At 37.9% G+C, this 24,883-nt stretch overlaps 1 protein-coding gene across 5 annotated transcripts in view; it reads left to right on the top strand.

The window, feature by feature from the left end:
* The first annotated feature begins 1,010 nt into the window (after window positions 1–1,010).
* Window positions 1,011–24,883, top strand: part of SLC25A14 (solute carrier family 25 member 14) — a 34,250-nt gene continuing 10,377 nt past the window's right edge. Inside the window, exons 1-9 of one of the 5 annotated variants that reach the window (XM_067722351.1) lie at window positions 1,012–1,166; window positions 6,060–6,153; window positions 8,301–8,448; window positions 10,614–10,708; window positions 12,107–12,192; window positions 15,479–15,574; window positions 20,543–20,667; window positions 21,464–21,599; window positions 23,674–23,865. In XM_067722351.1, coding sequence (XP_067578452.1) covers window positions 1,035–1,166; window positions 6,060–6,153; window positions 8,301–8,448; window positions 10,614–10,708; window positions 12,107–12,192; window positions 15,479–15,574; window positions 20,543–20,667; window positions 21,464–21,599; window positions 23,674–23,685 — 924 coding nt within the window. In that variant the 5' untranslated portion in view covers window positions 1,012–1,034 and the 3' untranslated portion in view covers window positions 23,686–23,865. The other 4 variants (XM_067722349.1, XM_067722352.1, XM_067722350.1 and 1 more) reach the window with 4 other exon arrangements.

Here is a 24,883-nt window from a genome sequence, read left to right as displayed (position 1 = left end):
CTGAAGTCAGAACTGAATTTGAGGTCTTAACTTCTTAAGACCTCAGTTTTCTCAGCTATCAAAAGGGGGAAATAATAGCACCTGTCTCATAGGGTAGTTGTGCGCACATCCTTTTGGAACAAAGGTATTCCCAAAATTTATTCATTTAAAAAATAATTATTTAGGGCCACAGGCCTTGCATTGACTTACTTTTACTTATACTCAACGTCTAAACCATAGTATTTTGTATTCTTGCGTGATTACGGAACCTTCACGCGAGAGGCTTAAAAACATAGCCCATTGGTTCACGTAATTATCTATGGTGCTTTGAAGTTATTCCTTCTGGCTCCTGGGGTGGGGCTAGAGCCCGAAGCTGGTCACCAGGCCCTCTCATCATCTTCTGGCTGATTGTGAGGTGAGGATTAACTCGGATTTCCCCGTTAGTATTTCTACTCTTCATTTTCTTTATCTTGAACTTTTTATGGTCCCTTTTCTGCTTCTAACTTGCTCTTTCTCAACCATGTGCTTTGAGCACCTGGCGACCTCAGACCTGGTGCTGAGGTTATTTGCTTATTTGATCTTTATTTCTGCCCCCACCCTGTCCCACTCCTCACCCCCGCCCCACTCCCCCCACAGCTCAGGCACCTCTGTAAATACCGCTCACTCCCTTTCCCTCATTTTCCCACTTTTGTTTTAAGCATTTGCCCCGCCCCCTCACATTCCCTCCTTTTTGGTACTCTGCCCGCAGGCGCCCCGCTCCGCCCTTTCACTCTGCTGGCTCCGCCCCTCGTACCCCGCCCCTCCTTTCCCTAGTCCTTGTACGCGCGAAGTGGGTGGTGATGCGGTGACGGGGCGACATCTCTGCACCCACGTTAGCTGCAGAAGCTGCCAAATTTCTCATGTCTTAGCCTCCTCTCCCTGCACCTCCCTAGAGTCGGGTTGCCCCGTCTGGGCCTTTGCGCCTGCAGCCTGCCCGACTCCTCCGTTAAGACCCTTGTCATTTCCGCCTCCTATTTCGCGCCTTCTCTTTTAGGCTCGGAGGGGGCGGAGTTGGAATGGCTGTACCACCGTTGCCGAGGCGACGACTTGGTTACTTCCGTTGGTACCAATACTTCCGGGTTGGCGTTGCAGTGGCGCTTCCGACTGTGGGAGCCTCGTCTTCCCAGTCGTCCGATGAGCCCGAGCAGGTGAGGGGGAGCTCCTGGGCTTCAAGGCTGGGGAGCGGGGCTGGGCCGCGCCAGGCCGCGCGGGGCCGGGCTGGCCTGGTTCCCGGCCTGGGAGGGGCTTAACGGTCCTTTGGTCTCTCTCTCCCCTCAGCTGAGTCCCTTCCCTGTCTTTCACTCTTCTGGCATCGGTGGTTTTACTTCTTCGATTGAACCCTGCTTCCTCGACCCCCCAGGGAGGCCGCCTCCTTCAGGCGCCTCCCTTCTCTCCACGAACTCGCTCTGACAGCTGAGGAACTGGCAAGATCCTGCTACCCAGAGGGTGAATGGGTATCTTTCCCGGAATAATCCTAATTTTTCTAAGGGTGAAGTTTGCAACGGCGGCCGTGATTGTAAGCGGAGTAAGCAAACACCTCCATTGTATTAGTGTGACGGATGCTGTTGAAAGATGCTCCCCTTCAGTTTCTACCCCCTGCCACTCCTTGAGGTCAAGGCATTGAAGGCATCTATTAAAATGCAGTTCAGCTAACTAATTAGGATGACAGCCATTATTAACATGAATTAGTTTCTCAGACAAGGTAACAGCAGGGACATTTGTAGTGTTCTGTCAGTGTTTCCTTGTTTTTTTCAGGCTGGGGATGCTTCAAGTCATCATGAACTCTTCCCTCCCCTTCATTCCTTACATCATCAAGTTCCTTTGTGTCTCTATTTTAGAAGTTTATCTCTAACCTCACTGCCAACAAACATCTTGTCTGCTTTACTTCACACCATCCTAAGCTAGTTTCCCTGCCTCTCCTGTTTGTAATCCACTGGTTGGCTGCAGCCCTAGTAGGCTAACTAAATGTGGTAGATTTCCTCAAGTCACTTCCCTATTCAAAAATTTACAGTATCCCTCCCACCCTGCCACACACACTTTGGTTTCAGGACTTTCAACTTAACCTGTTCCTTATCATACTTTTTGTCTGATACTGTTTCAGTCAGATAAAATAATTCTCTGTTCCAGTTAGATTGCACTCTTCCTTCTGGGTCAAACCATACTGATGCTTGCCTCCACATGCTGTGTTTTTCCCCACATTTGTATCTATCCATCCTGTTCTCCTCCCCGCACCCTCTCCTTACCTATACCTGTTGAGATTCTACCTGCCCTCTGTCAAGGCCCACTTTAAGTTCTCTCATCTCCATAAGCCTTTTCAAATTATTCAAGCCCATGCGGATTGTCTCATTTTCCATGCTTCTCCTGCTCTTATAGTTTGTGCTACATAGTTTGGCACTTATTTTTTTCTTTAATGAACTACTCTGATTTCTTCCACCAGTTTATAAGCTCTTGAAAGGCAAGAACTGTATTTCATACAACTTTTATCCCCACACCCATCTCCTTAATTATCCAGGAAACATAAATATTGTCATGGTGTTAGAACATATGTTGTGTGTGTGTGTGTGTGTGTGTGTGTTTGTTTTAAACATCATGTTTATACCCATAGCACATTTGGGCATTTAGTATGCCTTCAATAAACATTTGCTTGACTCTCCATTATTACCTCCTGAATCTGAGAATCTCTAACGCCTACTCTTCCTTAAAGGAGAAAGCAAGAAAGGCACCTGCATTTTTCTGACCAGATCTTTGGAGTAGTGTAACAGGGTTATGTAATTTGTGTTCTAGATATTCTTCTCACTCTTTAGGCTATAAGATTTCCCTTAGTCAGACTTCAGAATACATGTCTGCATTTTGAAGGCATTTTTCATTGGCTTCTTAACACGATAAAAATATTTAAGGTACTATATTTCTACTTCAACTCAGATATGACTCTTTTCTTTTACCCATATCTGGGGATAGCCCCCACAAGTCAAAATCATTTTTAGAGTGCTTGGGGTATTTTACACAAGTAATTCTCTGCAACAAAAGCCAGGGGAGAGAATTAGTAGGGAGAGAATCTCTGAGGACCAGCAAAGTGTTGTGTACAGTGTGTAGCATTGGTCAGGTCCAGTAAGTTAACTTTCAAATTTTCCCTGTAACCTTTTACATACAGGCTGTATACATGCATAAAGGACATCACACTGGAACCAACCAAGTATTTATCAATAATGGACGTGTACCCAGTTCTGTACCAGCTATTGTAGGGGTTATAAAAAGTACTGTGAGACATGGTGTCGGCCTTCAGGGATCTTACCTAGTTAAGAGAGAAAATGACATGGGGCAACCAGAAGATAAACCTCATCCTAGTCATTATTTGTATGCCTGAGATTTAAGATATATAAGGGATACATGAAGGCTCAAAAGAGCATTATACAGCTGTGGAATAGCTATGACATAACATGCATGCATATATACAGCCTTATGTAAAAGGTTTTAGCTGACATTTGAGTGATTCAGTAGTGTGATATGGCCCCTACAAAAATGACTGAAATTTTCAGCTGTAGTAATTGAAGTGTAATATAGAGAATGACAAAAATGAGCACAAAGTAGGGTAGCCAGTCTTATTTTGCCAAATAAGAACACTAAACAATATCAGCTACCAACTACTAATACATTTCATACAAGAAAGGTGATTTTTAAAAAATGCTCCAGGAGTAGGAAGAACATGATCTTGTAATAGTCCTTTACATTAAATACATTTAGCTGAAATAAAAGGCACTAGGTGCCCTTATTTTCTTTAGTTCAAGCCAGAATCGTGAACATTTTCATTAAAGAACCACTGGGCTAACGGACCTGAGATTGTGACTGGTCTTTCTGGTCCCTGCTGTGGCTTTGCCCCCTGCCTTTAATTGCTTTATTATTGCTCCCTGAACCCTGAGCACATCTTCTTTATTAAAAGGCTGGGTAGCAGGTAGTCAAGTCAGGCTTCTTCTGCGATGAAAAGAGTTGAAGGAAGTTATAAAGAGAAAGTGTTGGAGACAAGTATAGCAGCCATTTGAAATGTTTGATTGTTTTGGGCAATCTCTAAATTGGTGAATGGAAAGGGCATTCCACCTTGCCCCAACTTAGAGAAGGGATATGCCATGGTCCTTGCTTTTCCATGCCTACCCTCTCATCATTTGTGTCATGTTTTACTATCAGTTGTAATCTTAAAATATGGGCATAGCTGAAAATGTTGATAAGGTAGTATTTAGTACTCAAGACTTATCTCAAGCTGCAGCTGATAATTGAATTGCTTATTGCTACTTTGCTTTTTAGAATTATTTTCAACAGTTTTCCTCCAAAAGAGTTGTCTACTGCAGACTCTGTCAGATGGACTGGCTGATCATACTATGTTTGAAAGGAAGTTTCCATAATTATTTTTCTGGCCTCTAAAACATTTGTCTGCATGTTAGCTATCCTCTCTGGAAAATTGTTCTTTTGTGCTTAGTTACAGAGAATTCCTTATGTGGAAACGAAACAAAACCTTGTCTCCCATAAAAAGAGACTGTGATTCAATGGTGCTAACCCCAGATTGGGCAGTAGGGGAGGTGGGCAGTAAGTATTATCTGTTAAAATGTATATTTGAGTACTTAACTATTCAAAAATGTAATAATGATAATAGCTAATAGTTGAACTAGGTGCCGGGTACTTTTCTAAGTGTTTTACATATATTATTTAATTTTCACAACAACCCTATAATATAGTATTTATTATTATTCCCATTTTACAGTTCAGAAAACTCAGGCACACAGTGGTTAAATAACTTGCCCAAGGTCACAGAACTAATAAGTGGTGGTGTCAGGATTTAAACCTAGGCAAGTCTGACTTTAGAGTCTTCATTCCTGACTGTAAACCACTTGAAGTTGCTTTTGAAATTCAATAGTATGCATACCATGAAGATCTGAAAAAGGAATATTTAAAAGAAATCTGAGAATCCATCCTCAGAAAATAGATTGCTTCCAGCTGGACCAGGATTTAGTAGGCAATGCCTAGAGTAGTAGTTCTTAAAGCGTGGAAGCATCAGCATTATTTGCAAATTTGCAAATTTCCCAGACCACCAATCAAAAACTCTGAGGGTAAGGCCCAGCAGTCAATGTTTTAATCTGCCTTCTAGATGATTCTGGTGCACATTGAAATTTGAAAACCACTGATTTAGAAGGCAGAACTGGAAAAAATAAAATCCAAGAGGGAAATAGCTGGGAGTGGCCGGAAAAAAAGGCTGAAAATATTGAGGGTGACAGGTCTAATGGGGGCGGGATGGGGAAGGAGGCGAGGGGGATGGGGAGTAGTATACATTGTTAAAGAACCCAAACATCAAAGAAAAACAATACTTGTATGTATGTGCTTTAAAAGGCCAGGGAAAAGGAGATTCATTAGATGGATGTATGTTAAATGTCAGAGAGAGGAGAGGCATCATCCATATTGCCATCATTCCTCTGGGAACCAGAAGGAAGGTGAAAATGTGCTTAACTTACCCTGGGCCTAGTGGGGGGAGGTTGTGTGTAGCTGGAAAGTAGCTAGATGAAATAAAACCCTAAAATTTAGTGGAGAGATGAGAGGACTAAGACTATGAGAGGGTAGTGGTGTCAGTCTGCCTTGCACCTGAATCAAGCTAACTGAATACCATGAACTGCTTTTATGAGATGCCTCAGCCTATATAATTTAAAGTCCAAGCTCCTTCACTTGTAATTGTCTAGTTGGATGTCTAAGTTGGGTGTGCTGGATGGAATGAAACCTCTTCTTTGGGTGGGGATGCGAATAACATTAAAGAAACTAGAGAACGTGAAGGGCACAGGTTGATATTTGAGTGAATCGAACACTTACCTCTACAGAATGGCAGTAAAGAACACATTCATGATCATCACATAAAACAGGAGCCTTCATTTTTTGTCATTCCACCTGGTAGGGTTTTTTCTCTACATTTGTTTTATTTGCAAATTTTGTTGATATAAATTATGTGATCATACACTAACAGATGCTCCTCACTCTTGTGCCTTGTTCTGATTTGTGTTTACTTTTAGCACCAGAAAAGTGCCACTGTAAGCCATGAGATGTCTGGTCTGAATTGGAAACCCTTCGTATATGGCGGCCTTGCCTCTATTGTTGCTGAGTTTGGTAAGAAAGTGAAAACTGAGAAACCTGCTCCTTAGGGTATAGATATGGTAGCGTTATTTGTTTTTTGTTTTTTTTTGCGGTACGTGGGCCTCTCACTGTTGTGGCCTCTCCCGTTGCGGAGCACAGGCTGCGGACGCGCAGGCTCAGCGGCCATGGCTCACGGGCCCAGCCGCTCCGCGGCATGTGGGACCTTCCCGGACCGGGGCACGAACCCGCGTCCCCTGCATCGGCAGGCGGACTCTCAACCACTGCGCCACCAGGGAAGCCCGCTTGCCCTATTTAAAAAAAAAATTATCATAAGAAAGTAATGTACTTAAAAAAAATATATTTATTTATTTATTTGGCTGCACCGGGCCTTCGTTGGAGCACGCAGGACCTTCGTTGCCGCGTGCTGGATCTTTGTGCGGCATGTGGGATCTTTAGTTGTGGCATGCAGGATCTTTTAGTTGCAGCATGCAGGATCTAGTTCCCTGACCAGGGGTTGAACCTGGGCCCCCTGCATTGGGAGCACAGAGTCTCAACCACTGGACCATCAGGGAAGTCCTGCCCTATTTGTTTTAAAAACTGTTGTCTCAAAGCTATCAAGTAATATTTTCTTTATATATGGAATCTAAAAAAAAATGGTTCTGATGAACCTAGGGGCAGGACAGGAATAAAGACGCAGATGTAGAGAATGGACTTGAGGACACGGGGAGGGGGAAGTGTAAGCTGGGATGAAGTGAGAGAGTGGCATGGACATATATACACTACCAAATGTCAAATAGATAGCTAGTGGGAAGCAGCCTCAGAGCACAGGGAGATCAGCTCTGTGCTTTGTGACCACCTAGAAGGGTGGGATAGGGAGGGTGGGAGGGAGATGCAAGAAGGGGGAGATATGGGGATATATGTATACGTATAGCTGATTCACTTTGTTATACAGCAGAAACTAACACACCATTGTAAAGCAATTATACTCCAATAAAGATGTTAAAAAAAAAGATATACACCTTAAAGAAAAAAAAGTACTACAGACGGTATGGCAAGTGAAGTTAAGAAAAGTCAATTTTAGGAAGCTGTTTTGATAGTTTAATTATTTGTTAATTTGCTATGCTTAGGAAACATACATGAAAATATAGAGGGAGTGAGATAAGATAGGGGTTTCTGTTATATTCTTATACAAGTGGCCTTTCTGTGTGCTCAGTTGTTTATAAATTTCTTAGTAAGTATTCAGATTTCCTTTTTTCAAACCTCTTTCCCATTTTAGAAGATTGACCAAGATCAAACCAGATTCTTTTCTATTTGATTTTAATTTTGAAATACTTTTAGATTGTGTTTTTTCATCTTCCAAATTTTCTTTCCTAAACTGTTCATAAGTGACCCCAATCCACTAGTTTTTATTGACTTTCTTGGCATATTGTCTGGTGTTATGATATCAAGGTCATCAGTGACCAGAGCTGCATAAATATCTTGTTAGTTTTAGACCTTGAAATAGTCCTTGAAATATATTTTGCCAATGTAATGACCACTTCTCTGTGTTGATATAATAAGAGAAAGAAGTTTGGTTAAAGAAAATTTCCCACTCAGCACTGTGCTGGTGTTAGTCCTGAATTACCTAAGGAACCCAGATGAGTAGGCCAAATAGGACTTTGCCATTATCTTTCATAATACTAGAAAACTATTTCTCATAGACAGATAAAAGAAAAAACCCACAAAACTTTGTAATAGTATTTAAGAGTATGTGGAGCAGCAATCCCATGCTTTCCTATCTTCTTGGTGAAGATTTGGGGAGATTTTATGAGGGAGAAGTAGGGAGACTTGAGGTGGGAGGGGGGCAGAAGGAAGAGACAGATAAATGCCAGATTGTATGTTAACAGATGAAATTAAAACATTTACGTATTTTGCATTTATAGTGTATTAGGACTATCCTAAAGCACTTTATTATATCACAGTTTCAGTTATACTGTGGGTCAAATCCTGCTGCCTAGATATAGTACATTTCACTTTATCACATACAACTCTTGTCCTCTGATAGTGATATTTAAGTAGAGACCTAGGTGTTAGAAAAAGAACTTTGTCTTATGTTTTAAAAATTACCATTGGCTTAAATTCATCCAAAACTTAACTGTGATTCTTTGGAAAAACTTATAAATGAGTGTGTTCCTTCACAGGAACTTTCCCTGTGGACTTGACCAAAACGCGACTTCAAGTTCAAGGCCAAAGTATTGATGTCCGCTTCAAAGAGATAAAATACCGAGGAATGTTTCATGCCTTGTTCCGAATCTATAAGGAAGAAGGTGTATTGGCTCTGTATTCAGGGTGAGACTGGACTCTTTCCTTACGTCACGAATAGAAATACTTTTTTGAGAAGCCATGTATTTCAGCTGTCTGATAGTTTGTGCCCTTTATATTCACCATTTCAACTTATAATTCAATATTGATGTGCCAGTTTATATTTCACCTGCTTGTAAATCTTGAGCTTTGGATCTTGTGTTCATTTGGCTATAAGCGATACATTTTAAAGTGGATATCTCATTGCAGCATTGGCTTTTTCCTGTTTTCCTGAGAGTCATCCATAGCCACTGTGAATAGCGGCACCAATTCGCAGTATATATTTCTGTGATAATCTTCCTGAGTTGCCAAATACTGACTTGTAAAAAAAATTTTTCCTCTTTAAAGAAATACTATTCTGGCAGTTTAAATAGAAAATGCAGAATGAAAGAGCGGGAGATCCATCATTTTTTGGGGGGGGTCATCTTTTGGTTATTCATATGTCAGTGGTTTATTGTCCAGTGTGTTGTTTATCTGCTGCCAATTTACTAGTCCACTCCTGCATCTAGGGTACCAGTTTATTGCTCAGAGAATGGATATCAGTTTTATTATTAACTTACGTTAGCCTTAATTTCAAAGATAGTTTACTTGGGGGAAAAATCAAATATTACATCCTTAAGCAAGTGAATCATGGATCATCTGTTTCACCTTGTTCTTTTATCAGCACAGATGATCACAAGATTATTTTTTTCAGATAGCAAGCAATAAAGTCAGAAATATGCATGTTTTGTCATCATTTTAAAATCTTAACTGTTTGAGCTGCTGCTGTCTTTCTATTTATAACAGCTAAAGTATACTTCTGCAGTTTGGAAGAATCTCAAAGGAGGTATGAGTGAGAATGTCTCCAGTTTATAAGCAGAACTTAAATAGGGTGAAATCTTGGCTCTGGTACCTCCTTGATAGGATTGAAGATATATCTGCATCTGCTAGGAAGTAAGGTTGATTTAAAAAAAAAATCTATGAAGTGGGTAACGGTGTATACTTTTTCTACATTACTGGATTCAATATGCTGATATTTTGTTAAGGAGTTTTGCATCTAAGTTCATGAGAGATATTGGCTTGTAGTTAGTTTTCCTTTTCTGTACTGTTTTTTTGGTTTTGTTAGCAGGGTAATACTAGCTTCATAAAATGAGTTGGGAAGTGTTCCCTCTTCTGTTTTCTGGAAGAGATTGTGTAAGATTGGCATTCATTTATTAAATATTTGGTAGAACTCCCCAGTGAAATGATCTGGGTGGGCCTGGAGAGTTCCTTTTTGGGAACTTTTAAATTATAAATTAAAAAATTTTAATGATTATGAGATTATTCAGATTATCTATTTCATCTTGATCGAGTTTTGGTAGTTTGTAGTTTACAAGGAATTAGTCCATTTCTTCTAAGTTGTTGAATTTATGAGCATAAGGTTGTTTATAGTATTCCTTTATTATTCTTTTAATGACTGCAGAATTGTAGTGCTATTCCTCGTTTTATTCCTGTTGGTGACATTTCTCTTTTTACTACTGGGACCCTTGCTAGAGTTTTATTAGTTTTATTGATTTTTTTTCAAAATAACTTTGTTTCATTGATTTTTCTTTATTTTCCTGTTTTCAAGTTTATTAATTTATGCTCTTTATTATTTACTTCCTTCTGCTTGCTTTGGGTTCATTTTGCTCTTCTTTTTTCTAGTTTCTTGAGGGTAGGAACTTAAATTATTGATTATTTTGAGACTTTCCCTCTTTTCTAATGTAAGCATTTTGTGCTATAAATTTCTCTCTCAGCACTGCTTTGGTTGCATCCCACATATTTTAATAGGTTGAATTTTCATCTTCATTCAATTCTATTTATTTAAAAAATACACCCATGTCACCCATGGATTGTTTAGAAGTATCATTTAATTTCCAAGTGTTTGTGGATTTTCCTTATTGATTTCCAGCTTAATTCCATTATGGTCAGAGAACATATTCTATGTGATTTCAATTATTTTAAATTTTTGAGGTTTGTTTCATGACCTAGATGTGCTCTCTTGATGAATCCATGGATGCTTGAAAAAAATGCGTATTTTGCTGTTTTTATGGAATGAGGGGGTGATGGAAGTGAGTAGGCTGTCTAGATATGTATAATCTGTGAGTGCATGTTAAGTATAACTGACTTTCTTTTTCTTTCCTTCTTTCTGGCAGAATCGCTCCTGCTTTACTAAGACAGGCATCATATGGCACCATTAAAATTGGCATTTACCAGAGCTTGAAGAGATTATTTGTAGAACGTTTAGAAGGTCAGTATAAGACTCCTTATTCTCTTTTAAGGTAACACTCAAAGGGATTGTTGAAATCATGCTTAATGAGGAGTGTTCATCACAGGGTGCCTGAGAATGGGTAGCAGTCATTGCAAGGACAAAATAAGCTTGTACTGATTTGGGATTAATCCTTGCAGAGGTGATGTATAGGTTAGAGGGACCTGCTCTTCAAGTTTGTCCCTTTTCCTATCAAACGAACAAAAAAAGGCTTCTGGTCATCACAGAGAGAACATGGAGCAAACTTGTTGAGAAAATTAATGCTGTCCTCATCTACAAGAGGACTTCAACTATAAGGAATCCTCTAGCTGTGGGTTTTGATAAGCTTTGGTCAGGTAGAGTAGTTTTATATATATACAAAATATGGCCACCTTAACCCACATTCAGCATTACCTTATGTCTCTCTATTTGCTGCTGTAGCTTTTTCAGCTCAATACTATACTAAAATGGTTATTTTACTACAGGCCTGAGGCTGTTGCATAGTTGGGGACAGCTGGAGAGCTTTTCGGTTCGTAATGTCCTTTGAATTGCTTTATTGTCTAAGTCAACTTTTTCTGGAGCCTTTTTGCGGTACACGGGCCTCTCACTGTCGTGGCCTCTCCCGTTGTGGAGCACAGGCTCCGGACGCGCAGGCTCAGCGGCCATGGCTCACGGGCCCAGCCGCTCCATGGCATGTGGGATCTTCCCAGACCGGGGCACGAACCCGTGTCCCCTGCATCGGCAGGCGGACTCCCAACCACTGCACCACCAGGGAAGCCCGGTTTACCTAGGTTTTAACTTGTAGGCTCGCTCTGGTGAGGAGGCGTGGTGAAGATTGAATTTTAGAACAATACGCTCTGTGGTTTCTTTGTTCTTTTTTCTAGCTGAGAGGATTTAGTTCCAAATGACTAGTTTTTCCACATTTAACTACAGAAATCTTCTGTCAATAAATAGAGGCTAGTAGATAATATGGCCAATTAAAATTAATATTTAGGTTTTTTTTTTCCTATTAGACATAAGATTTTATCCTTTAACATTCGGTTCCTGAGTCTTTAGAGTTGATGATTCTCCAGAAAAAGACTTAAAAATTTTTTTCTTTAGATGTTTGAAATGATTGAAGGAGAAATAGCACATTCTGAATTTATATGGAATATTGGCAGTTATACAGAATAATAGGATATATTCCAGTGTGTTTTAGAAATATCTATTTTAATTTTATATGTTTCAGTACTGATTTGGAACCTAGAAATATTTGAGTTTCTTTATTTTCATAAGCTTTGTGGTTCATTTCTGTAGTCAGTTCTCTGACATGGTTCCCTTTCTCTGATAGCTCAGCGCTCTGTTCTCAGAAACTGGTACCTCTTACAAGCAGACCTTTCTTTTTTTTGTTCATTTTTACAGATGAAACTCTTTTAATTAATATGATATGTGGGGTAGTGTCAGGAGTGATATCTTCCACTATAGCCAATCCCACCGATGTGCTAAAGGTAAGAGAAGTCTGGCAGCGTTGGATGTATGCAGTGTGACACGAAAAGAGCATGAGCTTTGAGTCAGATTTGGGCTCAGATCCCCACTCCGTCACTTGCCAGCTGTAAAACCTTGGGCAAATCACTTAACTGCTTTAAGCCTCAGTTTCTTCATTTGTAAAATGAAGATAATTCAGTATGTATTGCATAGGGTTGTTAAGGATTAAAGATAATATATGTAAACTGTTATCATTGTACTTGGTAGGTAGTTGATGCTTAATAAATAGTAGTCAATTTATTATGATGTGCATTAATCCATTGGTCTTCAAACTAGAGTATGCAAACCTTTATAGGTTCTTTCCAAGGGGGCTATGCAATTTTTTGGGGGGGGGGCTATGCAATTTTAAGGGAATCAATTTCCAGATCCCTTACTTTCTTTGTACCCTTCTCAAAAACTGATCTGAAAATGAGCTTGTGTTTAGAACAGCCCTTGCCCCACTTTACAAAAGAAAGGCACATTCCCCCACCCATTCCAAAACACAGTATGGTATATTGACCTGTGGTGTAACCTGGAGTATCAGACAAAGAGATAAAGTGAAATACAGTTTTTAGAGAAGCCTCCTTTAATAACTAATTGAAATACTGTAAATCTATAATGTCGCTATCTTTTCCTGTCTTATCCATATTTCTATTAAGAATGAGATTTGGCTTTAAAATGATATATTTTGGCCTATTAGAGATATTCTGAATTCAGAACCAGAACAGTATAGGTTAGTGGTGCTGAGTTTTTTTACAATGTAATTGAATTTCTTTCAGATTTTATCAAAATTCAGAATAAAACATTTATTTAATAATATCAATGATATCAATCTATATCTTATTTAATCTAATAATCTAACTTAATCTAATAATAGCAATCCGCATCTTATTTTTGAGATAAAATCGTTAACATTTTTTACTTATTAACTCATTTACACTTATGATAATTAAAAGCACTAAATATATGATTAAAATGTGTAAGAGGATCCCAAGTTTTTAAAAATCATTTTAGGGGGAATGTGAGAAAAAAGAGTAAGAGAACATATGTTTTATTTATTTGAAACCACAAGTGGCTAGGTTGGTGGAGGGGAGATCTATTGTGATTCAGAGTTTTGAGAACCGAGAGAGTGACTTGAAAAACAACACACGTGAAAGAAACCAGTGGTGGTTGATGAAGAAATGATATGAAATGATATTTCTGGGTTAAATTGAGAATACTTTAGCTACAGAATTTTTATATCACTTTAGATTTACAGAACAAGTATTTTGAAGATAATTGACTATATCCTAAAACTCTAAAATATGTGCAATATAATTACACTGGTTAGAATGTGCTTTTCAAGAACAATAATATTTAATTCCCTAAAACTTCCTTTGTTATCCATCAGGGTCCTAAACTTAATCATATAAGTGATTCACTTCAATTTCCTGTTGCTCTGACCTGTCTGGTACAATTACAACCATTGACCAATGCTACAATCTCCCTTTTCCTTTCATATCCTTAGGTAGGGCTGAGTGGTGAGTGGTGCTGGGACGTGGAGGGTCGGGGGTAGTCACAATCCTATATAGGAGTTATAATCACAGTTGGGCTGTTTAATTCTTTCATTTATCCTTGAATAGATCTTTCTCTGAACTACGTGCCGCTTCCTTGCCTTTGTGCATGTAGTTCTCTTTTTGCCTGCAATGCCTTTTCCCCCTTTCCTCATGAATTTATCCTTCAAGACTGCTCAGGAACAGGGCCAAGACTAGGACAAGGGAGATACTCCCCTTGGGTGCAAAATGTAAGGGTGTGCCAAAAAATTCAATAATCAAGAGAAATAACATTTTTATGCAATATTTTTCAAAAATTAAAATGAATGTGAAAAATTCATGATGAACAAAATAGCAATATTTTGTACAATCCGTCTCACTCACTCTAATCCCGCCCTGTTGGATCCTGTCTTTAATTACAGTTTTGATACTTGGTTCATCATGGGTTTTTGTGCATTAATTTTGATTTTTAAAAATATCACATTAAGATATTATTTATCTGGATTACTGAGGTTTTTTACAACCCCCCCCCCCACTACATTTTGTGCCTGAGGAAAGTGCCACACTTGCCTCACCCTCATCCCAGCCCTGGTCAGGAATCACCTGCATAAAGAAGTCTTCTACTTACCATAGGATATTTGTGGTTTCAATTTGTCTTTGTGATAGTTTCTATTCCATTTTAATTTGGTTTAGGTTTTATTTCAAAACTCTTAGTAGTAGCAGTTGACTTTCCGCATAAAAACATGCTGCTGTAACATGATTTACCAAGAGCATTTATTAAAACCTAGAGTTGTGCTTCATGAAAATCAGGCCTACATTTGGGCCACTAGTACTTAGTGACTGACTACTATGATCTATATGTGCATTCGGTGGAAATTGTACCAAATCTTTTACATGGCCTTTTAATGCTGTATCTCCTTTCTTGTGCCTCTCAAAGGCTACTTTGCAGAATACAGTGTCATGCTTTTTACAAGTAAAACTCAATTTAAGGTCTTGTAAGCATTAAATTATATTTTTAAACTTTTTTCCTGCTTTTTATACTTCAATAAGCAATGCATGTTCAATGTAGTAAAAAGTGGAAGGCAGGAAAAAACACAAAAGAGAAAAATGCCCACTTGGAGCTTCATCACTTAGACGTAAGCCACTGTCAACATTTGGGTGTGTATGTTTAGTCAGTCTCTTTGTTGAACATATGGTTATTTTTAAGTCTACATGTTTTTGATAAAAATGATATACCATACATACTGCTTTGCAACCTGCTTTTTCTATTTAGCAATTAATTGTTGACATTTTCCAATATCCACAAATATTATTCTACAATAAAATTTTATGGCTGCATAGTATTCCCTTAAATGGATGTATCATAGTTTATGCAGCTAATCCTTTGTTGTTATTTTTGGACATATAGGTTGTTTATAGTTTTTCACTAAACTAATCATAGTTTAAATGGGTTATTTTCTATCCCTACAGAGTACTCATTCTTTCTTTTCCCCAAATTTTTTTCCAACTCCAGAAATGATGGACTTAGTATGAGGAATGTGAGGCTGATAAAAACTGTCTTTATAAAATATACTTTGACACAAATTACATTCTTTCTATATGTAGCTTAGGTCATTAATTTCATCATAATAGTAAGCTGATTTTTAATTCCCAAATACTGTTTTCTTCATTTTAAATGAGTGAAACATCTCAATTTGGTTCTCTGTCAAAATAAAATGTTCACCTCTTCTGATTTTAGATTCGAATGCAGGCTCAAGGAAGCTTGTTCCAAGGCAGCATGATTGGCAGCTTCATTGATATATACCAACAAGAAGGTACCAGGGGTCTGTGGAGGGTGAGTACTCTTTTCTTGGTATTATTCTTTACACAGTTGCTAGAATTTGCAAAAATTACCTTTTATATAAAGCCATAAAATTGTGAATTGTCACCTTATACTATGTAAGATTCTTGGTAACCTAAAAAATAAGGTAAGAAGCTCCTTATCAGCTATGAAAGGACCAAAACTTATCAGTTGTCTTTATTTCTGCTTAATGTTTGGGGATTGTATTTGTGAGAGAAGTTATATTGTTTGAGATAGCCATTTTGGTTTGTTCAAATTCACAGTGAGTTTAACTTTTCAATCTATATTTTTGCCAGTTTTGTATTAACACAGCAATGTATGTTTATGGTAGTCTCTGTAGTGCTTATGATCAAAATTTATTGCCTAAAACAACTTTTTTAACATTATAAAAGGTAAAAGATATACTATAAAATGTTGAGAAAGTATATAAAAGATAAAAATATCCAGTAGTCCCACTAGCTAGAGATATCACTGTTAACATTTTGTCGTATTATCTTCCACTCTTCTATCTATACTTTTTAAAATATTTTTGTTCCTGTAATTTTTTATCCAGTTTTAATCACTTAGGATTGTAATATTAAATAAGACTACTAGTAGTAGAGAGTAGAATGGGAAATCCATTAATAGACTCTTAAAAGAGAGAGCTTTACTTTTATTATTTCTTTATAATTTTCCCTAACTACTTACTATAAAAATTTTCAAACATACAGACAAGTTGGAAGAACAGAACAATGAACACCTACATAGCTGGATTAAATGACTCAAAGTTTGGCCCTATTTGCTTTATCTACTTATGTATATACACACATGCACACACATACCCATACACACACACACACACACACACGTGCACACTCTCTTTTTTTGTTTAAATATCTAATGAGTCTCTCTTTTTCCTTTTTTTCCTAAACTATTTGAAAGGAAGTTGCAGACATCGTGTTACTCCCTTAAGTACTTCATTATGCATCTCCTAAGAATAAGGACATTCTCCTACATAATAACAATACCATTGTCACACCTAAGAAAATTAATAAGTCCCTAATATCTAATACCTAGTCCATATTCAAATTTCCTTTATTGATGAGGTCAGGTCAGTTTTCTTATATAAAATGTTTCCTTGCATTTCCCCTGTATTTCCTGTAAGCTAGAAGTTAGATCTGTTGGCTTGATTAGATGCATGTTAAACTTCATAGATGACACTATTTCATATGCATCACAGCAAGAGACACAAAATGATAGTTTGTCCCAAAATTGGTGATGCCAAGTTCGTTTACTTGTTAAGATGATGCCTACCAGGTCTTATCATAGTAAAAGATACGTTTTTTTCCCCCTTTGCAAATTAGCAAGTAATTTGTAGGGTAATATTCTAACAACGTGCATATATCCTATTACTTAATGACCTTTCACCAAATGATCTTAGCATCCGTTAATGATCCTTGATGTTTGCTTTTTGATAAAAAGCACTTGGAGGTACACTTTCTTTTCCCCTTCCTTCCTTCCTTCCTTCCTTTTTCTTTCTTTCTTTCTTTCCTTCCTTTCTTCCTTTCCTTTCCTTTCCTTCCCTTCCCTTCCCTTCCCTTCCCTTCCCTTCCCTTCCCTTTCCTTCTTTCTTTCTTTCTTTCTTTCTTTCTTTCTTTCTTTCTTTCTTTCTTTCTTTCTTTCTTTCTTTCTTTCTTTCTTTCTTTCTTTCTTTCCTTCCTTCCTTCCTTCCTTTCTTTCCTTTCTTTCCTTTCTTTCTTTCTTTCTTTCTCCACACTGCACGGCATGCGGGATCTTAGTTCCCTGACCAGGGATCGAACCCGCACCCCTGCAGTGGAAGTGTGATGTCTTAACCACTGGACTGCCAGGGAAGTCCCAAGGTACACTTTCTTGATTAGTCTAATTTAAAGCCAGAAAATGGAACTAACTAGAACTTTTTTCACAAACTAAGGCTAAGGAAAAGGCAAAGACAGAACAATAAGTAGAATTGGAGATTTTGTCAGGGGAACATAGCTACTTTGTTTTTAATTAAAATAATCTTTTAATTGTGTTAAAATACATATAAAATATCACATTTTTGTACAACCAGTCTCCAGAATTCTTTTCATCCTGCAAAACTGGAACTCTGTACCCATTAAACAACAACTCCGTATTTCCTCTTCCCCTAGCCCCTGGCCACCAACCTTTTATTATCTCTCTATGAATTTGATGGTTCTGGGTACCTCATATAAGTGGAATCATACAGTTTGTCTTTTTATTACTGGCTTATTTCTTAGCATAATGTCCTTACTTAGCATAATGTCCTCAAGGTTCATTCATGTTGTCACATGTGTCAGAATTTCCTTTTTAAGGCTGAATAACATTCCATTATATGCATATACTACATTTTGTTAATCCATTCATACATTAATGGACATTTAGTTTGTTTCTGTATCTTGGCTCTTGTGAATAATGCTGCTGTGAACATGGATGTGCAGATACCTCTTCAAGACTGATGTCAATTCTTTTGTGTATGTACCCAAAAGTAGGATTGCTGGATTGTATGGTAATTCTCTGTTTAATTTTTTGAGGAACTGAACATAGCTACTTTTATGATCCAGGCTACTTACTTCATCCAGGCATGTAAGGAGAAGTGAAGTATATTGTGTTATGTATTCTTTTGACACAGACATGTATTATTTACATATTAAAATATGGGAATCTTTTTTTCATTTCAACAAGGAAATATGTTTACATTTTTCTTCAAACACATGTCTGTATTTTGTTTTCCTGCTTTGATTGTAACATGGGTACTGGAAACATTTCACTTTCACTGGAAACACTTCACTTTCTTCCAAACTCCATTGTAAGAAATAACAACAGGAGTACAGTAATAAAGAGTAACTGGCACTTAAGTCAGAGTTGGACAGATAGTAGAGTAGTGAACTGGAGAGCACTTGCCCTGTTCATTGCTGTCGTACACCACGTGAATCCAGTGTGGCCAAATTTTCTGGGCTTTCAAGAGAAGCTGGAAATTTGCATTCCTGTGTGAAATAACCATTCCTGTGGTTTTGTTTTTGTTTTATGTTGACAGCTAATTCAGTCTTTTAAGAAACACTGTGTAGGCCACACAAAACATGTCTGTGACCTGAATTCAGCCCGTGGGGCCTTACGGTTCACCAAATTAGTCTTCTGAGGCCATCTTCTAACAGAGTTGAGCAGGTGGAAGGATCAGAGAGGAAGGTACTGCTGGGCCAGCCAGCCTGATCAGCAGAATCAAACATCTCCTGATGACAGCACAGCTACCTCACTTCCACTTTATAAATGGAGTTTGGGAATTTAGAGATGATTGAACTCTTTAATTATAACAGGTATCACAGAAAGCAGTTGTTCCTCATCGTATATTATTTTCAGTTTTTTAAATGATATTTAAATTTAAACACAATTGTAAAAGTAAAACATTCCTTGTGAAAATTTTTACAAAAATTTGGCATGTGTTTGTATACCTTTTCCCCTAAAGTTAGAATAATACTATAAGTAATTTTATGTCTTACCTTCTTCAGCGTTGTAGGCATTTTCTCGTATCATTCATATTCTTCAAAAACAGGACTTTTAATGCTCTGGCAGCCCTATGTTGTAACGTGAGCTGTGATAGGAATACTGTACTAGTGAGTGAAAAGCTGGTAGTGTTATCACAGGAGGACTCATAAGGAGGTACTCCTTTGCCTTGGCCTTCTCCCTGGCTGCATCATACGTTTGCTGTCATCCTAGTGTGTCCTTTCTGCACATCCTAAATTCTGTGAAATAAACTTGAAAGCTCTTTTCTCCCTACTGACTTTTGCTTCCTGGTTTTATTTTTAATAACATCTTTATTGAGATAATTCATATACCATAAAAATTTGCCATCTTAAAGTGTACAATTTAATGTTTTTTGGATATCCACAGACTTGTGCAACCATCACCACTGTCTAAGTTTAGAACATTTTTATCACCACAAAAAGAAACCCCATATCCATTAATGGTCACTTCCCATGACCTCCAACTTCCCAAACCTAGACAACCACTAATCTAGTTTCTGTCTCTATAGATTTACCAATTCTGGCATTTCTTGTAAATGGAATTATACAATATGTGGCATTTATGACTGGCTTCTTTAGTTTAACGCACTGTTTTTAAGTTTCATCTATGTTTTAGCATTTATCAGTACTTCATTTCTTTTTATGGGTGAATAATAATTCCATTGTATGTATATACCACATTTTGTTTATCCCTTCATCAATTAATAAGCATTTGGGTGGTTTGTACTTTTTGGCTATTATGAATAATGCTGTTATGAACATTCATGTACAAGTTTTTGGATAAATATATGTTTATAATTTTCTTGGGTATGTATCTAGATGTGAAATTGCTGGGTCATGTAGTAATTCTATGTTTAACTTTTGAGGAATTGCCAAAGTGTTTATCACAGTGGCTGCCATATATTGTATTCCCACCAGCAGTGTATAAGTGTTTATCTTCTTTGGGGAAATGTCTATTTAGATCTTTTGCCCATTTTTTAATTGGGTTGTTTGTCTTTTTATTATTGTGTTGTAAGAGTTCTTTATTTTGGATACTAGTCCATGTATAATATATGATATATACTAGTCCAGATATATGATTTGCAAATATTTTCTCCCGTTGTGTGGGTTGTCTTTTCACTTTCTTGATGGTATCCTTTGAATCACAAAAATGTTTAATTGTGATAAAGTCCCATTTATCTATTTTTTCTTTCGTTGCTTGTGCTTTGGGTGTCATATCAATGGTTTTTATTTTTAGTACAGTAAGTGAATTGGAAATTTATAAATGTTCCAGTATTAGCTATTGATTTGAAGGAGTAATAACCCCTATACTTCAGACTTGAATTTTTTCTGTTAGTTTTTAATTCCTGACTTACTTTGTTCACTTTTAGACTTATGTCACTACCAGTGTATTTCCTTGGTGTCTCATGTCACTTATGTTTTGTAGGGTGTTGTCCCAACTGCTCAGCGGGCTGCCATCGTTGTGGGAGTAGAGCTACCAGTCTATGACATTACGAAGAAGCACTTAATATTATCAGGGGTGGTGGGAGACACAATCTTAACTCACTTTGTGTAAGTATGATAGGTTGTACTCATTCCATATATTTAGTACTTTAAGCACAAAAAGCATCTTTCACTGAAGTCCTCAGGTAGAATTGATAATGGCTACATATGGTCTAAATACCTTTTTCTCTCTCATCACCAGAACTTCAAGCCTTCTGATACAGGTACAGAGATTCCAGATGCTATGGGCACTTTGGTACTTGGGGGCAGTGTCTAATACAGTAGCCTATCAGAGGTCTGTAGGATTTGCATTTGTTCATACACAGCCTCTGTATCTAATAAACTCATCTATTATTTGCTTTGGTTAATTTTGGATCAGAAAGCAAATTTTCTCAATGAGAAACAGAATAAAAGGGTGAAATTTTATAGGGCCTGTGAAACAAAACCACAGTTTTGGGCTGAAGACTGTTGCTAATTTCATTCTACGTTTTCTTCATCTTGCAACTTTTATGATATTTTACTACTCAAATGCATTTGGCGTATGATGCTGTGGTTTGAAAAATGTACATAACTAATAGATGATGCATAATACTTCCTGCTTAGGGAACTTGCTAGACTTATATAAACTGTCCCCTTAAAAAAAAAAGGCTATCTGAATTTTGGATTGAAAAGTGAAGGGGACAACTTTTGAATAATGTAAAGATTAGTAAATATTTCCTTTCTTTTTAGATTGTAATGAAAGGGCAAGTGCCAGGTTTTATCTGATGAGTCTGACTCATTGTACATTTATATTTGGACTAATTTCAGTTTAAGCGGGCAGAGGTGGAAGTGGGGCAGTCTGTCTTCTTAAAGTTTTTATCTTTAGTTCCAGCTTTACATGCGGCTTGGCTGGGGCTCTGGCTTCCAATCCAGTTGATGTGGTTCGAACTCGCATGATGAACCAGAGGGCAATTGTGGGACATGTGGACCTCTACAAAGGCACTTTGGATGGTATTTTAAAGGTACGCACACTGTGAACTTGGATTGTATTTTTAATTTTCTTTGATGTCTCAGACCTTCTTGCAGTCTTTATTCTTAGTTGCTGCATTTCATTCTGAAGGTGGAAGAATCATTATGTCTATTTTTAGTAGCCTCTCAGAGTAATTCCTAGGTAGGAAAGCTGTCTCCTTGGCAATCTGCTGATGCACAGTGGTCCTTAATATTATTATTCCAGTTTGAATGCTTAAGACTGCAGGATACTTTTATCAATAGCACCATGTAGAATTACTGATAGAAAGGACTTAACATTATCCCATATTTGCCCATTTCAGACAAGGCAGAGATGCTATAATAGAAAATCTGGTACTTGGTTTCCATTCAGCGTTGTACTATTGTTCACGGTTTGGCTTTGAAAGTTTCTGCTATGTTATGTTTGTAGGAAGCTGAATATCATACATGTATTATATATTATATAATCATTCATGATAATACTTCTACAAAAAACAAATTTGGAGCTAAAATATGATATTGTCATATGGTTTCTCAGTTTAGTTAACAACTATTATCTATCAGGCACCATTTTAGTACGTACAGAGAAATTACAGTGTACCACATGTATACAAACAGATAATCAACACATCTTGTCAAGTGATAAACTCAGGGGTCTATGGGAGGAAATTTTAGTCCAATTTGGAAGTTTGGGATAGGTTTCCTGTAGATGGAGCGTCTAAAATAATAGTAACTCACATCTGTTGAGTGCTTTACTGTGTATCGGGGACTGTCCTAATGCGACTTACATGTATTCATTCATTTAATCCTCACCAGTACAGCATACTGAAGTGCTAAGAGATTAACTAACCTGCCCAAGGTTTCACAGCTAGTAAGTGGGAGAGCTGGGATTTCAACTTAGACCATTGGCTTCAACCCAACATTCTTCACACTGTGGTGCCTTCCTCATGTTGGTGGATGAGGGTTAGTTAGGTTATAAAGGATATTGAATGCTATGCTGAGATGCTTGGACTTATTCTTTTACTTGATGAGGAGCTATTGAAAGATTTTAATCAGGTCAGATCTACGTTTTAAATAGATCATGCTGGCTTTGTGGAGACAGTTGTTCTCAATCTTAGATGCACACTGCAATCACCTGGGGAACATTCACAGCTCTGCACCCACCTTAAACCAATGACCTCAGAACGCCTGGGGTGGGAGCCAGGTTATCAGTATTTTGAAAACTCCTCAGGTGATTGCAATGTTCGCCCAAGGTTGAAAACCATTAATCTAAGGGGATAAGCCTGGAACAGTGGTTCTTAAAACTTTAACATGCATCTGAACCCCCTGGAAGGCTTGTTAAAATGCAGGTGGCTGGGCCCCATCACCAGATTCTGATTCAATAAGTTTGGAGAAGAACCTGGGAATTTGCATTTCTAACCAGTTCCCAGGCAGTACTGATGCTCCTAGTCTGGGACCACACTTTGAGAACCACTGACCTAGAGATAGGGAAACTGATTAGAAGGCTCTTATAGTAGTCTGAGCAAGAGATGATGAGAGCCTGAACTTGAGCATGAATAGTGGGGATAGAGTTGAGAATAATTTAGTTGATAAAGTCAACAGGATTTTGTTGACTTGATGTGGAGAGGTGTGGGAGAAAGAAGATGTCAAAGATAACTTCCCAAAAAAAAAAAAAAGATAACTTCCCAGTTTTTGGCCTTGGTGACCATGTAGTGACATTCATTGACAGAGGCATTACAGGAAGAGGAGCAGGTTTTGTGGGAGACATCACAGTTTTGGATATTTTGAGGAACACCCAGTGAATGTATTTGGATATCTTAGTCTTAACTTGGGGGAGAGTTCAGGGGTGTAGATAAGAACCTGGGGAAGCAGTAGTGTACAGGTGTTACATAACTGGAGGGGGAGGCCAAGGAGAGCAGGTAGAGGAGTTCACAGCTTTTTTGCTTTCCTAGCACACTGGAGTATTATAAAACTCCTTCCATTCATTAACAGTGATTCACAGAAGCAGTGATTCTCATACCCTGGGGAGTAGAGTTTGGCAAAAGACCCCCTTTCTATTTCTGACATGCTCACCCTTCCACTTGACAGTCACTGGTATAGAGAGAAGTGGGACCAAGGAAAGAACTCTGGGGAAATACCAACTTTTAAGGGCTTGGCAGACGAGGAACCCAGGAGAGACACCAAAAGGTAACACTTCAGGGAATTCCCTGGCGGTCTAGTGGTTAGGACTCTGCGCTTTCACTGCTGAGGGTGCGGGTTCAGTCCACTGTTGGGGAACTAAAATCCCACAAGCTATGTGGTGCGGCCAAAAAAAAAAAAAGAAGAAAAAAGATAACAGTTCAGAAGATACGAGGAAACTTACAAGCGAGTAGTGTCACAGAAGCCAAGGGAGTAATGAGCTTCAAGAAGGGATGAGCAGTTATTTAATGCTAAATGGAATAGAGAGATCCAGTATAAGGACTGCAAAGTGTCTGCTGGATTTAATATTTTCTAGAGGAGGTTTGCTGGATTGGTGTTTGTAAAAGTCAGATTGCTGTGCATTGAAGAGTGTGTTTAATCATTCATTCATTCATTACAAAAATGTTTGTGTCTTCTGTGCTAGGTACTGTTCTAGGTTGGTGAACAAATAAGTCCTGGCCTTCATGACATTTTAATTCTAATAGGAAGAGACAGATAAACACATAGGAAGTGAGGATGAGTAGACAAGTATAAAATACTCTTTCAAGAAGGTTGGCTAAGAGGAGATAGAGGGTATAGTAATATAGTAATAGCATTTATTGAATGCTTATTATGTACCACACACTAGAGTATATCCTTTAACTCTCAGCAACCCTATAGAGTGGATAATATCTTTGTCATTTTATATAGGAGAGAACTCAGGTTCAGAGTAGCTAAGTATTTACCCAAGATTATATACCTAATAAGTGGCAGATCTGAGATTTAAATCAGGGTTTGTTTGATTCCAGGGTTTATACTTGTAACCACTATGCTGTATGATATTGTCAGAAACATATTTTCATGTTGACAGTAACCTTTAAGTACTTATATTTACTCACTCATTCACTTACTTGCTATTAAAATTCTTTAAAACAACTTTGCTCTTTATTGTCATCATACATTTTTATTTTATCTATAAGAGTGCCATAACACTTTGGTGAATGGAATTATGCATTCATCTCTGATGTAGAAATGAGCAGCTGCAAATCTCATCCTGTTACCTCTATATTAAAACCCTTGAATGGCTTCTCTTTGATGCAAGGTCCATATGACTTGACCCCTTTTTACCTCTACAGCCTTA

Source organism: Pseudorca crassidens, chromosome X (genome assembly GCF_039906515.1).
Source record: "Pseudorca crassidens isolate mPseCra1 chromosome X, mPseCra1.hap1, whole genome shotgun sequence".
In the NCBI taxonomy this organism is placed as follows: Eukaryota; Metazoa; Chordata; class Mammalia; order Artiodactyla; family Delphinidae; genus Pseudorca; species Pseudorca crassidens.
This window is presented reverse-complemented; position numbering and strand designations above follow the sequence as displayed.